Source organism: Cardiocondyla obscurior, linkage group LG06, assembly GCF_019399895.1.
Source record: "Cardiocondyla obscurior isolate alpha-2009 linkage group LG06, Cobs3.1, whole genome shotgun sequence".
Taxonomy (NCBI): domain Eukaryota; kingdom Metazoa; phylum Arthropoda; class Insecta; order Hymenoptera; family Formicidae; genus Cardiocondyla; species Cardiocondyla obscurior.
Window position 1 is genome coordinate 5,415,667 of NC_091869.1, and position 15,709 is coordinate 5,431,375.

The 15,709-nt window shown below is 46.5% G+C and overlaps 2 protein-coding genes across 7 annotated transcripts; one reads left to right on the top strand and one right to left on the bottom strand.

The window, feature by feature from the left end:
• Positions 1–96: 96 nt before the first annotated feature.
• Mol (dual oxidase maturation factor 1 mol) lies at positions 97–3,673 on the bottom strand. Its single transcript, XM_070658612.1, has 6 exons — positions 2,176–3,673; positions 2,014–2,071; positions 1,388–1,522; positions 945–1,164; positions 442–849; positions 97–352 (listed from the first exon to the last, which is right to left on the bottom strand). Exons 1-6 carry the CDS (start codon positions 2,338–2,340, stop codon positions 175–177), a joined length of 1,164 nt encoding a protein of 387 aa, XP_070514713.1. The 5' UTR covers positions 2,341–3,673; the 3' UTR covers positions 97–174.
• Positions 3,563–14,795, top strand: LOC139103689 (titin homolog). Of its 6 annotated transcripts, none has more exons than XM_070658606.1 (4): positions 3,563–3,739; positions 5,448–5,490; positions 6,246–6,602; positions 10,257–14,795. In XM_070658606.1, exons 1-4 carry the CDS (start codon positions 3,563–3,565, stop codon positions 14,414–14,416), a joined length of 4,737 nt encoding a protein of 1,578 aa, XP_070514707.1. In that variant the 3' UTR covers positions 14,417–14,795. The 6 variants fall into 6 exon arrangements, 5 of the variants coding, with proteins under 5 accessions (XP_070514707.1, XP_070514709.1, XP_070514710.1 ...); XM_070658608.1 differs by having other exon boundaries at positions 10,260–14,795; XM_070658609.1 differs by having other exon boundaries at positions 3,661–3,739; positions 5,448–5,703.
• The last annotated feature ends 914 nt before the right edge of the window (positions 14,796–15,709 follow it).

The following is a 15,709-nucleotide window of genomic DNA, read 5'->3' on the forward strand; positions in this document are numbered from 1 at the left end:
TTATAATTTATTGCGATTTCTTATTTTTATTTTATTTTATTTTTTTAAAGAAAAAATCCAGATCTTGGATTCTTTTCTTTTATTAAATAATATTCGTATAATAAAATAGATATCTAAATGCTTTTAATGACGCTTAAAAAAATCGATATCGTAGTTATCCGCATTTGAGAGATATTAATTACTAACGGTTCTGCGTGTAGCTGGTGGGAATGGGTACGACCAGTTACTCTTACTGGCCTCGTCACCGATTTCTTGCGGAAATTCAGACAGCTCGTGTACGTAGCCTCGATTAATGACACCCTCAGTGTCGTCCTTAGCAGCGTGCCTATTCTGAAGCTTTGACGACAGTTGGCTGCAACATTTTTTTCAATGTTCTATAACGCTGCAACTAGAAACGTAAACTCGATCTAAGACCAGGGAGATACAATCGCCAATGCAAACCTCATTATTCGATCACCGAACGAGTCCTCGATCTTTGGAACTTTCCGCCTGACGTTTCGTGTGTCGAAGCTCTCCTCTATGATGACATGCCTGTCGTACGGCGTGTCGTAGTCGACCTCGAGTATAGTCGAAAATTGATGTGGGAAAATCATGTCTATGGCTGTTATCACGAGTCCAGCGAATAGGCACGCGGCACCGGCTGACAGCACCAGCCAGTAGTTCCAGCCGAGATTGAAGGACAGGATCGAGCCCTCGATATGAGCTATCAGAGGCTCGCATGGAAGAAGCGTCGTGTAAACCAGGTTTGTCAGCAGCATGCACAATCCGGTAAAGATCATGCCGTACGCTCCATACCGCGGCACCACCATAAGTAACAAGTTCATCATTAGCCACGAGGCGAAAGAAGTCCTGCGAGGAAAATTAATTATACTACGCGCTCTCGCGTCAAGCGAGAAGCCGCGAGATCCCCGGATGAAGATACTTTATCGCGGTAGCGAACGTACCATAGCATTATCGAGGCGTAGTATCCGGCCTCGCGGTACCGAGAGCCCCAGGAGAAGCCCTCCTGATGGAGGCTGAAGTACTCCGCCAAGGAGACGATGGGAAACGGCGCGCCCTGATAAAGCGCCTGCTTGAAGGCACTGATCATCTCGTCCGAACTTCTCCACCAGAATCGCTCGTTGTACTCGGCGTCGCCGCTCGCCTGCTCGCTATTCGGAGACACTGCAACGATTCGGTCGACGCAGAACTCGCAAATTGTAATTTGCGGTGTGGAAAATTTGTAACTTTCGATCTTAATTCTTAAATTTTTTTTTGTTTCTGTTTTATTTTTTTTTTTCTTTTTTTTCTTACGTCAAGTTTTATTCTGTCGCAGTTTTGATATCATAAGTTGTAGAAATGCGAGTGAAATAATTTTAGACGTTTAGCTTTCTTTACTGAGACTTACACCTGTACGTTATATTGATGTGCATCAAACCGATGTAACCACCGATGTCGGCCGTTGCCTTATGCCTGGAGAAAGCGCTGTAAGAGCTGACAATGGTAGCGGAGCTCGTATGCCAGGATGAGCCATATTGCGCCACTACGCGCACACAGAAAGCATAATGGTTATTCTTCCGAGTGTCCGCGTGGTTAGTGATTAATTTCAGTTAATTGCATTAATTATTCCCGAAATAATAGATTTCGCAATTTTATTTGACGATTAAAAAGCTGTTAAGCACATAATTCATTGCGAGCTTAAAGCGAGCAGCGGCGTAACTGAAGTCCAACTGTTTTAAATAATTTTAATTAGCACGAGCTTATTTTTTTTATTCTTCTCTGCTTGGAAAAAATGTGAATATAAGTCAATAATGCGAATTCAGACCACAAAATATATAAATAAATAGTTTATGCTTTTTTCCTTTTTTTAATTTTATCCTCTTCTTCTCTCGTACTTTTTTTTTCTTTTTTTTTTTTTTTTTTTTTTTTTTCTTTTATTTTTCCTTTTTCGTCAGCCTCGCGAAGCAGATCACTTGGTTACGCCACTGATAGCCAAGGCTCTCTTTACTTGGAAAGTAGACATTGTGCACGAACCTTGAATCGTCGCACCCACGAAGAGGCTCAGAGTAACCGTGAGAAATGTGGTTAACCGCTGCGGCGGGAGAAACACCAGGTTTTACATGGCCAGAACTCGATAAATTGCGCTTAAGACGTAAGTCACGAGCGGACGCGACGTAGGAGTGGAAAACCGCTCACCTCTTTTCTAACTCCCGGGAATATGACTAGAAACGCCGTGAACAGAGTGCCGAATATCACGAAGACGATGACCAGGGGCACGTCGCCGGTGACGGGAGTGCGGTTGCTGTAGCTGTAGAGAGTCGGCCCACCGTCGCTGCGGAAGGCGTCGAACCATCCCTTCATCTTCCTGGACCCGAGCTAGTTTTCGGTACGCCGGAATCTGGGCCACTCGAATGAAAAGAGTTGCGTTACCGTCGCTGCTCTCAGTAAAACGAACGTTTAGCTAGGCGGACTAATATTTTCTTCGCGACTGCATATAATTCTTCTTAGATCATCCTTACAATAGTTCTTTTTTTTTTTTTTTTTATTACTTGAAAACTTTCGACGAGTCTCTACGCATGACGTCACCACGGACAGAAATGAGGATTTAAATCGGTACAATTTTACAGGACCTAAAGAGCGATCTATAGAGATCTTTCCTGGCCGGCCTCGACGCACCTTTGAATCCCAAGGGTTTATCTATCCCTGATAGGAGTTTACCTACGAACCGGCTCAAGGTTGGAGTTGCCAAAACCTTTGCGAAATCCTCGGCACGCGTTGAAAGCGCGTTCGCTCAGCGTGCGACATGTGGGACCGAAGGCAGCGAGTATACTGGAGAGGCCCCGGGGCCTGAGTGGGTTAACAGGCTCCGCTTGGAAAGTGGTTTCCACCAACAGGCAGACGACCTCGTGCATTACCTCGACGGAAGAGAGAAACCCAGAGAGAAAGAGAAGGTGATGCCGCGGGTGGGGCTGTCACCGCCGATGGTCAACGACGGGAGAGAACGAGAGAGAAAGGCGGGAGAGACGGAGAACGGCTCGACGAGAAAGGTCTACTTTTGGATCAGCTGATCTGATTCCCCCGTTTGTTCTAGTCTGCTTATTTTATTTAATTACAAAGCTATTCAAGTGGCCCTTTAATAACTCCAGAAGCGAAAGCGCTATTAAATGCGGGTAACATCAATGCCAGCAAACGAGATGACTTGCGTGACGAACGAGAGCTTCTGAAGTTCTCGAAATATTCTAAACTACTTACAGAAAAGCCAAATTCGCCTGCTACCCGAGTATATTATAAACTCAACGTCATGCCACTTGGATTTTATTTTTTTATATATTTTTTTTTTTTTTAGTCCACAAGCGAACGGTCTATACGTTACGCAATCTTCAGCGTGCAATTTGCCGATGAACGAGCGGCCCATTGATCTGCATTGGAGTGGTACCGGTAGCGGAAGCGTGGCGAGCCGTATTCCGCTCGTTCTCCGAGGCCGGGTACATCGCGGTGTGGACCGCGCGTCCAAGCCGGCTGTGCCATTCCGCCGCCAATAATTCCGCTATTTCGGGCTGTCTAATTTGGACCCGGTGACGCTATGCTTTTAACGGCGGCGTTGATAGCGAAGCATCATCCAGCGCCGTTGGCCACCACCACCGCCACCAGCAATAACCACCGACGTGAATTCGGTAGTGACGAGACGGCCGCTTGCTGCAGTCTCACGAAGGCTTGGGCCTCCTACTGCCACCCGGCGCTGGTCCTCCGTTCCTTAAAGGTAAAATCGGCCCTTCTAACTTTATCGTCGGTCCCTTCCCACTTATCGTTAGACTTCGATCTCCGGATTTCTTCGAAAAACCCTCCCGAAACAGTAACCACCTTTGAGCTCTGTTACTTACAAGTGCGCGAGGAATAGATGGAAATATTTCAGGCTGCATTTTGCAGTTATTAAACTTGTATTCTTGGTGATTAATTAAAAATTTGTCGCAGTGTTATTTTAACGAAGAGAAAAAAGTCCGGCTTATTATCGGCCTTTTTTGATATTAATATTAAAATATATCGCGAGAGTATGTTCGCGAGTATACCGCAAGCGAATGATTTATCGTTTATAAACGTTATTTTTATTTTAAATACGTACGCCGCGCGCAAAATTAATTATTTTACATACACATATTTTACATAAATTAAATTGCATTTATTATTTGTAATAAAAATTGCTACTGCATAATTTTAATTACTCATTTAGAGAAAAATGTAACTGACACCGCGTGTTGTATTATTATAAACGTTAGCGCTACCGCGTTAGTATTTTCCATGCAATTTTACGAAGTCCGAAAACGGAAGCGCAGTCTACGGAAACTGCATTCCTACATCCGAAAATACGTGACCGTCGGCGAGGCAAAAATCTGACGAGGCCGTCACGTCGTGAGTCGGCAAGCTTCAAGTAACAGGATGGTGAAGTGATCGTTGGCGTGCTGCCACGGCAGAATCATTTACCAAAAGTCACGGCTGTTCGATCAGAACGTATGATATCGGCAAATAGAATCTGAAGGAATTAAATCAAACAACTCATAGAACCGAAGTCGAATCGAGGACAGATTAAGCAAACGTGCAACGATAACTCTCAATTAATTATTTTTAATTAAAAAAAAAAGATAATTAAAGGATAAATACGAAATGAAAAAGAATTACTCGATGAACACTATGTTTTTTTCTTTCTTTTTTTGACTGAAATCTATAGGACCGATTTCGGTTCCATTCATTCTCTGAAAGATTACGCATAGTAATCTCGACGAGGAATCTCTGTGAGAAGCGAAAGGCGAGCACTTCCTCGCGGGTACCATTCGAAGATGCCTACCTACGCGCTGCAACTCGTCCTATTTATAAAGTGCGACCTCGTGGCATACACCGCGATCGCCACTACCGCCTACCTATCATGGTCGTCCCGCGTGCAAATCAGCGCGCTGTCTAGCCCGCTTCTTCCTAATTTCCGAACGTACGGAAAACGGGTCAAAGCTATTTTCGCGTGAAACGGCCCTCAAAAGCCGCGAAAGTGCCGGAGGCTCGTTAAAACGAACGAACGAACGAACGAACTTGCCACCGCAGATATCGCCCCGTAGTCTTCTCAATATCGCTCTTCCGCCTACGTTATTCCTTATCGCACAATCCGGAAACTATTCGAAGCAAACCTAAGAACGTCACGATGAAGAAAGTAAGCGATTCGTGACACGCAATCGGCCAAAACTCGATCTTCTCCTCTCTTTTTATTCTAAACTTATTAAAATGATGACGCCAGTGAATCACGTTGCCAGAGCAATTTAAATTTGAGAAGATTGAAAGAAAGAAAAAAAAAAAAGCTCCGTTGCTGAGATATTTTTGAACAAAGTGCAATTTAGATATAGACGAGACGAGAGGGATCTTTTTTAATTCATTGTCGTAAGAGTACGGCAAATATTATCGTTTCTTAATAGCGTTTACTTTTCCAGGCGTCCAGTCGAGGCGGCGTGGCTGAAATGTCGGGAATAGAAGGTGAGGGCCCTCTTTACGAGCTCTGTCACGACCGTGTTGCTTGAGTATCGCCGTAGGTAGATAAGCAAGTGTCACGGGTGGAGGAAGTCACGAAGACGAGAACGTAATTCACCGTATGCGTGGAAAAAATGTAATGTTCAACATGATCAAACGTAATGTGTAACGGAATGCAGAAGCGTATTAACCAAAAGACTCTGGACGGCCGCACTCTCGGTACAATCAAATTGTACCCTTTTGTCTACTGCCTCTGGGGTGTAAATACTTTTTACGTCCCCTTTCGCATTTCCGCGATTTATAATGCCGCTGTGTTCGCCACTGACAACGTTCATTAATTAACACGAAGTCATTCGTCATCGATTACTATTATCTGCGAGAACGGCAATAATAATATGTCCGCTCTTCTCTTGATGGAATTAATTAATAATTAAAATTTAATAAAAGGTCTCTAAATACATTTTTACGCGGTTTATAAATATTTTTCAAATATTATTATTTAATTAAAGAAAGAGAGAGAGAGAGAGAGAGAGAGAGAAAGAAAAAAAAAGAAAATTGTTGCATCTCGATTTCGCATTCTCTATCACGTTGCATAAAATTGTACGACTAACGCATCGAGGTTAATATATTAAAGTCTCATTGCATTCAATCATCGTCGAAAAGAAAACGTTTTTCATTGTGAATGATCGCTTTATATTTTTTTCAATTAACGCGCGTACGCTTGTACTACCGTGATTATTAATTTCATTTGGCTTTTGCAGAACCGCAGAACGCGACGGAGCAAGATAACGTCCGAGATGAAGTCACAGAAGTGCCGGAGGTCAGCAACGAGGCTTCGGGTGCGATAGAAAAGTCGGATAGCGCAGAGCAGTCGGAGGAATTATCTGCGAAGGAGCCGGAGGAAGAAATAAAGGAAAAGAAACAGGAAGAGATAAAAGAAAAGGAGCAAGAAGAAATAAAGAAGGAAGATGGAGAGGTAGCGGAGATAAAAGAGGCGGAAGAAGTAAAAGAAAAGAAACAAGTGGAAGTAAAGGAGAAAGAACGAGAGGAAACTGAAAAGGTGGAAGCAAACGAGACGCCGAGTTGTGAAGAAACGCGAGAAGAAACGCCGGCCTCAGGTAGGTGATGCGCACCTTGATCAATCGAATCGAGCACCAAAGAAGCAAAACGAGAGAAGCAAGAAAGAAATTTCAATCTAATTTAAAAGTAAAACGTAAAAATTAAAAAAAAAAAAAAGAAATTCTGAAAACGATTGTAACGTGTATATAAAATAACATTGTAGTAAAATAACATCGTTAAAATAGCGTGCCAGAATTCGCAGGCAGCCACTATCTGGTTTCTGCGAGTTTGAAAATTGATCTTGTGCCATCTCACTTTTGCTACCTTCTTCCAACGAGACACTTCGGTACACGTATAATTTCCTTACAATTAAACTTGAGGGAGAAATAAATATTTAATCTAGATAAACGATGCACTCTACCGGTCCGATACTTTACATTAACACGCAATTTAATAATATTCAGATATTAAAACAGCCAATTGACGAAATCTATTTCCACTTTCAACTCTTGAGTGATCGAGCTCTGTTGACTTTCGGTCGACAGAACTTGGCGATGAAACTCTACCAGTTGAGGATAATTAAACTTTTTTTTTTCCACGCCTCAATGAAGCCTCCGAGAGTTTTGTTTATCCGAGATTTAAGCTCGACGTTTTCCGGAACGTGTCCACTGGGGCCAAAATAGCGATTCTATCAATTTTAAAGAAATTGAGCAGAAATTCACGCGTTGCCGGTTGCGGCGTGTTTACCCCATCGCGCCCGTCGGTACCAATCGGCGTCGCTCACCAAGTCTGTTTGCGTTAACGCCACCCATTATTCGCATAGACGTTCACGAGTTTATTTGAATAGCGACGTCAGCGGATAGCACGCCACGGCGATCTGCGTTTCGCGGTACGTTTCAAGGAAATCTAAACTTTCTTAGCACACCAACTATTTTCATCGCGCTACAGGTTCACGCGTTATTTACAAATCTTACGCTCTTTGGCGATATACAATTACACAGTCACCTGACACTTACAATGAAAACGGCCGATGTAAATTTTCGGGATATGAGATATCGCTGCCGCGCAACAGAGACTAATAACGCTCGCGAGAATAGAACGATTGAGTGGAAAGAGGGAAAAGGGACAAGAATATAGAAATAGAACGGACAATTCATTTAGATCGAGACAATGAATAGAATAAACTAAAGCGAGAAGAAAGAGAGCAGAAAAATTAGGGCACGATGAATATCCAGCGGGAAAGATAAACCATAAGCCAGGCATCGCTGCGTTTAAATAAGAAAAAATGAAAATTTTACATCGGCGCTACAATTTTTAATATCCCAATCCCGGTAAACTTACAAGTATTTTTTTTAACGTGGACATAATTACAATTCGCGAAAGAAAAACCGCGCCGCTAAGTTTTTCCGGAAAATGAAATGGAAGAAGTAAAGTGGAACACAGCAACTGGGGTGCAACCAATATTATGTATCTGTGCAGCACACATTCGCTCGCTATTCTTCTTCTCGAATAAAACAACGAATTAGATCACTTATATTACTCGGATTAATTTTTTAATGTTTTTTTTTAATAAATAGTGCCGGTGTGATCAAATTGTAATACCAGGCAAATTCCGGTTTCTATTTCGCAATCGTCGTTATTAAAGCGTATCTAAAAATAAAAACGCGCCAACGACACGCGATACAACGGCAGCGCAACACCGGTGATTAATTGGGCCGCACGCTGTTGTTAAACCGACGCCGCGGCGTACAAAATTGCGCGGTAAAGAAAAGCCACGAGGCGTATTTGGCTTTGTGACTCGCGCACGCGGGTAGTTTCGCGACGCGCCTCGCCTCGCCTCGCCTCGGCCTGCTTCGCTTCGCTTCTCTTCGCGCGGCAGCTGCACAGGCGTCGAAGAACGAGCGACCGAAAATAAATCCTCGCGGAGAGAATCCCCGTACGGTGTGTTTTAAATAAAGCGAGCGCGCGCGCGATAGCCGAAGCCGGTCAGCACGCGCGTTTGCTCGCGATCTTCACCTCGCGCGCGCCGCTCTCATTCTTCTCTCTGTCTTTTCTCTTTTCGCGAATCGCAAAGAGATCGCGCGTCCGTACGCGGCAGCAGTGGCAGACAGCCGGGTAAAAATACTGTGCTTCGACGACGCGTTGAAATTCATTGCGGGCCCTTATCGTGCGTTTCGTACGCGCGTCTCCGTGGGAAAAGAATTGACGGCGCGATTTCGGGCGATACGATCGCACGAAATTCATCTGACGAACGTGACGCGGGTTGGACCGTCGCGTACGCAAAACCGGTTGTTTTACAGTGCTTTTGACGAACTGTCTCGTCTCTGCGTCCCCGTGGACGACCCACGCCGGTTCTTAAAACGTGTCTTAAAACGTGCGGCGTATTGATATGTCGAGGAAAGACGTGTCGCGACGGCTGGACGCGCCAGGTCGCGGCTTTTCGTGGAGCGATAGACGTGAAACACATTGGATTTCCGTAGTGTCGATGTGTACAAGTCACGCGTTTTCTTTTTTTTTTTTTAACCATTTGTTAAAAATTTATAAATCTTTCATGTGAACTGTTATAATTATTTCTGTAGAAAAGTGTTTCTTTCGCTTTTTTTTTTTTTTTTTTTTTTTTTTGTTACGTGAATATCGGAATAGTGTCTTCTTCAGTTGTACAATTTTCTTTCAGAGTAGTTTACGCTTTTAATTATCGCGCACGCTGCGACTGCAATTCGAGCGTAAAATGTAACACGAGTGGTGCTTTTGAAAACGAATGTCGGAAAGTAAAATAATTTTTTTTCCGTCGACGATTGAGCTGTTCGTTAAACGATAAGGTCGTTATAAATTTTATACGAAAAAATGCGCGTATGCGTAAACCACCGGACGCGAGTAATCAAATAGTACATAATTCAGTCTTCAGAAGCACCACTTGTCGAGATTTACGCTCGGACAGTTCGATCACGGATTAAAAATAGCGATCGTTCTGGCAGAAAAGCAGTGAGTTTTCTTCCGCTAGCAAAAGCAGTACTTCACCGTTGGGTATATTTCCTTCGCCTAGTCTAAAAACAATAGGTATGCGTTTTCACACTTGCGCGAAAGCATTATTTTATTTTAACATCGCAAGAGTACTTCCCTACTGATTAACATTTATATAATACTTTTATATAACTATCTATCAACAAAAACTAAAATTTGCTCTTCTACTAAGTAAAATTGTTACATAAAAATCCGTGAAGTACACCGAAGGGTAGATATGGCGTTTTCTGCGGCTATAGCGGCTATCGTACACACCTAATCCTAGGCGACAGAAGCAAGGGATGAGAGAACGGGGAGAATTCAGTCATCGGCAAACCGGCCGGCGCGGTATATACATGCGGTACATGTAAAACTCGACGCACACGACGCTGAAGTCACGTTCGCCAGCTGCCTTCGTCATATCTACATTTCAGCGTACATTTACAACTACGCAACACTCGTGGAATACGAATTAAAAGATCGAAACCTGATCACTTTTACCGCGGCAACAAATTTCCCAGTGTTAAATAAAATTAACGCGAAAGTAAAAAGTAAAGAAAAAAAGGAAAAAAAAAATTGTATAGCCACAAAAATAATTTTGTTTAATTATTAAAATTAATAAAACCCGCGTCAATTTGTTTCTCATTTTTAATCTAAGTCAGATTGAATGTGCCAGGAAGTCTAAGCTATTCGTTCGGTCTGTTTCCTTCTAGCAGAGCTGGCGACCGTCACGAGGAGCGCGTCGTCGGACGACGGCGTGCCAGCTGTGAGGCAGACGGAACCGAGCGTAGAGGTGCCGCTGGCAACCACCGTCAACGACGGGGACGGGCAACGACGTCGCAGCGGTCCTAACACGGCAGTCGGTGAGTGGAATTCATTGCCGATACTGGTAGAACGTCTACGCGAAGCTCTCGAGCTGTCCCTGGCGGCTAATTGCCGGCGAAACAGCGACGAGCCGACGGCGACGTCGCCCGGCAACGACGGAACCGTCGACCGGTCCTGCGCGCTCCATTCTATGGAACAGGCGTTGCTCGGCAGCGATCACAATTGCATCAGTCACGAATCACCGGTGTCGAGGAAGGACGAGCTCAAGTTCCTGGAGGATCTCCTGTTGTCGGACATTCAGACCGCGCTTTCCCGCTTGCGAGAGACTATCGAGCGAACGGACGTCGCGGCGCTCGCGAAACACGGCGGGGTGTCGGATCCCACGAGTAAGCTCTATCTTCTGCGACTGGTCTCAAGCCTGCTGTCGCGGCTGCAGGTTCCGATGAAAGATAAGGAGACGGGGAAAAGAGAATTGGATATCAGCGAGAGCGAGAGGACGACCGACGTGGCGGCGCAGGGCGGCGGCGCGCCACCCGGACGGAGACGACGGCCCGTGAGGCACACCATCGGCGTATCCGCCGAAGAGATCGCGCGCGCGAGAAGGCAGCTGGAGGAGAGCAACGTCGACCTGGTGAAGTCGAACGATCAGGCGTTCCCGGCCGAGCGGCCCGAAGCGGCACCGTCCGCGTCGCGTAACGCGACGACGAACGGCGAGAGGCCGCACGTGGAAGAGATACACGACAAATACACGAAGGACGTAATAAATCAGCGTCAATCGTTGCGCGACAGAAACAAGGACGTTAACGCGTACCAGCCACTAATCCCGCAAATCGGTTACGCTGATCGGCCGGCGCTCAGACCAGCGGACGAGCCGAGTGCTCAGACCCGATATCGCGACCACGTCGATCGCCAAGAGAAGGCGAGCGACGACGAGGAGAGCGCCCTTAAAAGGGCAAGCGAGGAGCAGAGTCGGGTGTCAAAGCTCGCGGCGGCTCTTCGGGAACGCGCGGAGCTAATCAGCGTCAGCAAATGCAACGGCGGCAGCAACAAGTTCGCGGCGAAGAAGTCGAAGATCAAGCGCGCCAACACCATTGACATACCGAGTTATCTGAAACTGCAGACCGACAGCCTCGGTTACGACAATCCCGGCCGCGCGTTGCGACGTCCTATCAACGTGGGCGACAGAATCACGACGAACGCGTCCAACCTTGCGGTGCCGTCGTTCACTCCCAAGACGGAGAACGACAAGAAGTTCCTGGCGCTGATAAATCGTAACAACGACACGCAGGCGTACAACGCCGTGCCTGCATTCGTGAAATCCTTCGGCTATTCTAAGACGACGGACATGCCGCAGACAAACGAAAACTGGAACAGTCGTTTCTCGAACATCAAGACCGCCTTCGACAAGCTACCGTCCGCAAACGACGCCGACAAATTGTCACCGAAGCTGCAAAGCGTCGCGAAACGTTTCCCGGACGCGGCCCAAGCGTCTCAGATTCAGACAGAGAAAAGAACGCCGATCGACGGCAATCCAGCGCACAACGGCATCCAGTTTGCGAGCGCGAACAAACCGCGGCCGGACGCGGGCTTCAGACACGCGCCTTCGTCGCTGTTTCGGAAGATCGAGAAGCCGCACGAATCGAAGTCACCGCCTGGTCATCAATGGCAAAGAGACAACGCGCTGTCGTCTAAAAATTCTCTACGTGAGAAGGCAAAGATGTTCGATCGAAATAGCAACCAGCCCCGATCGCCGTCGTTTAACGCAAACGAGAGTACTCAGAAGTTTCCACGACCGCCTTGGATCGAGCACGAAAGAAACGACGGGAAATCGAACAAAATGGTCACCGAGAACGGGCGGCTCGATTACAGGCTGTTTTGCAAACAGTTCGCGCCTTTCATCGGCAAGAATACCGCGCCGGAAGTTAAGAGCGCCGAAGATACCCGCAAGCACAGCGAACACGCGCAACGCAAGAACTTGGCCCCGTTAAACGAAAAGCTTGGCGTGGTCGACGGGAAGATTTCCTTCAAGGTATTTCCGGAAAAGGTACCGCTGGCTTATCGCCCGAACGAGTCGCGTCGCGCGGTCGAGGAGCCGACTCGCGATAAGTTCGACGTTCGCGATAACAAAAAGAACGTCTTCAAGCCTTTAACCGCCGTGCACAACGATGACTTATCCGAAGCTGCGTTCACGAGGAACGCCCCGGTTGACGCGATGCTCAAAGGTAGCTCGTCCGTGGCTATACAAACTGGTGTCAACGACACTCACCCCGAAGAGGCACGCGTATTCCGAGTTATTCCTAAAGTCGCGAAAGAACCGTCCGCGTACAGCAACGTGTCCGTTCAAACGTATACCGAGCCGGAAGTGGAAGCTAAAGAACACTGGACGATACCGAAATACAGCGACGCTTCGGAGCCGAGTCATTTCGTTCTGGATCACAATCGGAATTATCGCGCGGTGTCGAACGTAAATTCGAGAAACGATATCTCACCCTTATTCAATAAGAGTGAGTGCGATTTTGTAAAGGAAGATATTCGCGCGCCGGCAGAGAGAACTTCTTTGCGAGAAATTTACGGCCATCGATTATCGGAGGAATACGAGCCGCTCCTGCGAACGAGTCCGCGATGCGAAAGCTTCTCGCCGAAAACGATAATTGATAATCGACTCCAAGTATTCCCGACTTATATTCCGTACGTTAAGTCTAACAAAAATTCGTTCGAAGATCTAAGCGCGTCGCATGAGCTCAGCAAAGAGAATTCCTCGTGCGCAAGCGACAACGCATTTCCGGACGAGCATAATATTAAAAATCAAGATATCAGCGCGGACGCCGGCGTCGTAACGCGGTACACTTGCGCGATCGCGACCGTCGCATCTACGAACGTTCCGGCACAGGCCGACGAAGCCAGGCTGGAACCTGGAGCATCGCCGGTTTCCTCCTCGTCATCCTCGCAATTCTGGCCGCATCACAAGCCGGCCAACAACGAGATCGGAACGACCGAGGATGAGATACGTCGACATAATTTGCTGCAACAGAGCCTAGTCCGCCAGTTGCAGAATGAGCGAGTAATGCTAAACGATCATACGTCTGTTACCAGCCAACCTGGTACCAAATTGCCGACTGGCAATTTTAATCCGTACGTCAATCTGCCGAAGTCTAACAGTGTCAGTCAACCTCTAAAACTTGAACCGCCCGAAGCGCCGAAAAGAAACTTCCAAAAAGAACCTCCGAAAAGGCCGGAGTTGCCGAAGAGACTGGAATCACCGAGAAGATCGCAGTCGCCGAAGAGATCGGAACCGTCGAGAAGGTTGGAGTCGCCGAGGAAGCTGGAGCCGTCGAAAAGATTGGAATCACCGGCGGTCGTCACTGGCCTACTATCGGTATCACCGTCCTCTGGATTCGCCGCGAAAAACCGGATTACTGCTCTCAGAGAACAATACGAACAGCCCGGCGGGCAAATGAGAAGTTTGCCCGCGCAAAAGGAACACTCGCCGGTCCCGAACGGGACGATGGACTCCAGCGACGAGTACCTCGTCTCCTGCGCCAACAAACTGTCCAGATCTATCGTCCTGTCTAAGTCCGAGTCGTGGCATCAGCTGGCGGTCTCGAAGGGCCAGCACGCTCCCACGCGTTCGGCACAGGGTAAGTTACCGCTGCAACCTTTCGCTGGCACCGGGTTCTACCCTCCGAAACCGCCCAAGCCAAAGTCGCCGTCGTCCTTCAAAATGAAAAAGCAATACGAAGCGTCCTCGGACAGCGTAAAGAAGATGGAAAACAAGATACGCCGGTATTTCGACAGCCCGGCGGGCGACGAAGCCGCCGAGGCGAGGGACTCCAAGGGCAGACGTTTCTCGTCGCGCGACTCGGCGAAGAAGAGTTCTATCGGCCTGTCGAGAAGCCGCACTATGCCGGGGATATGCGACGAGAGTATGCGCCTGACGATTCCGACGGCGCCGCAGATCTCTGTGGCGAGTCTCAACAGTGCCGAAGTAGACAAAGTGTTCGACGACATCTTCGAGGAGGCTACGAGAACCGACGACTATCACTTCTGATCGATCAAACCTCGTTAGGTCATAAAATATCGCTCGGGAAAACCCGACGACGCGCCCATTTCGGAACTATAGCGAGCACTTTTTGCGCGAGAGCCGGCGATACTTCAAACATCGTGATAGAAAAAAAAAAGAAAAAAAATATATATATGATTCTATATTTAGTTTCGATATGCTACAACTGACAATATGGATCGTTAAACGGTGATCTTGCCCATTTCGAACCGCATAGTCCACCGCGTCAGCGACTGTCATTAATTACGAGATCGATTAACTTTAATCCAGACTGTTTTCGTTAAAAGTTTGCACACGATCACTGTTACTTGTTTTTTTCATAACTGTTTCTGTAAACTGAAAATTGAGAGTAATTGTTCTTTGAGAATCAATTGTTTTATTAAAATCCTTCTCTCTTTTTTTTTTTAAGTAACTTATGAATTTATTTTACGAATAATTAAAGGCTAAAAGTAAATTGCCAAGATTGTGATTAACGCTTTCTTTACACTCGCAGTATTATACGATCTGATTAAACGCTACGTGTTTCAAGAACGTAAAAATATCACGGCGTCGTACTCACCGCGAAGCTCTAAATTACTTTCTAAAAGCAATATGTTTTGTGCGACGATGACGAGACACAATACAAAGACGATAGTGCAGATTCAACGACCACCCACCGGGGTCCGGCACTCTACGCTACTTTTCTCGCTCAAGATCGCTTCTGGCCTACGTTCGGGAAAAGTTGGACAACGTAGAAGCAGCTGATCAAAGTCCACTTCCAACCGGCAAGAAATACCATGGCAACGTATCTGTTATTCCGCTCCACGCGCGTCACTTATTGTTAACCACGAAACTCGCAGATAAAGCCACGTGCCTAAACGCGCGATCTTAGTTCGCGCTCCTCTATCCGCTCAGCATTTTCCTTTACCTCGATTTTCTGATTTTTATTTAAAATCCTAGTCGCACGCACGTTCTCGCGGACGGAGTCGCTAAGAGGACAATGACAATTCCTGAATAAAGCAGTGAGTCACAAACCCTTACTTTTTGCTGATCCTTTTGTTGCGCAGTACAGTTTGCATTGCTGCGAGAGTGTGTCTAAGAGTGTAATATCGTTAGTGTATTGATCGGACATCGGCAAAACCTGTTCGATTTCATAGTCAAACTTAATGCAAAGAGCCTCCTATCTTTACTCAAAACCTGCCTACTTCCTTGTTACAGGTCGTGAATTACTTAGACAATTAATATCTGTACAAACACGGTGTATGTTCTTCGTGGTGGTTATTTGTTCGTTTTTTTTTTTTT

Excerpts from the sequence above, each read along its gene's own strand:
- Mol (XM_070658612.1), bottom strand. The coding sequence starts at position 2,340 with ATGAAGGGATGGTTCGACGCCTTCCGCAGCGACGGTGGGCCGACTCTC. Across the intron at positions 1,523-2,013 it reads CGTGGGTGCGACGATTCAAG|TGGCGCAATATGGCTCATCC; the intron begins GTTCGTGCACAA and ends GTGTGCGCGTAG. Across the intron at positions 353-441 it reads TTCGGTGATCGAATAATGAG|CCAACTGTCGTCAAAGCTTC; the intron begins GTTTGCATTGGC and ends AAAATGTTGCAG.
- LOC139103689 (XM_070658606.1), top strand. The coding sequence starts at position 3,563 with ATGCTTTTAACGGCGGCGTTGATAGCGAAGCATCATCCAGCGCCGTTG. Across the intron at positions 3,740-5,447 it reads TGGTCCTCCGTTCCTTAAAG|GCGTCCAGTCGAGGCGGCGT; the intron begins GTAAAATCGGCC and ends TTACTTTTCCAG. Across the intron at positions 6,603-10,256 it reads AGAAGAAACGCCGGCCTCAG|CAGAGCTGGCGACCGTCACG; the intron begins GTAGGTGATGCG and ends GTTTCCTTCTAG.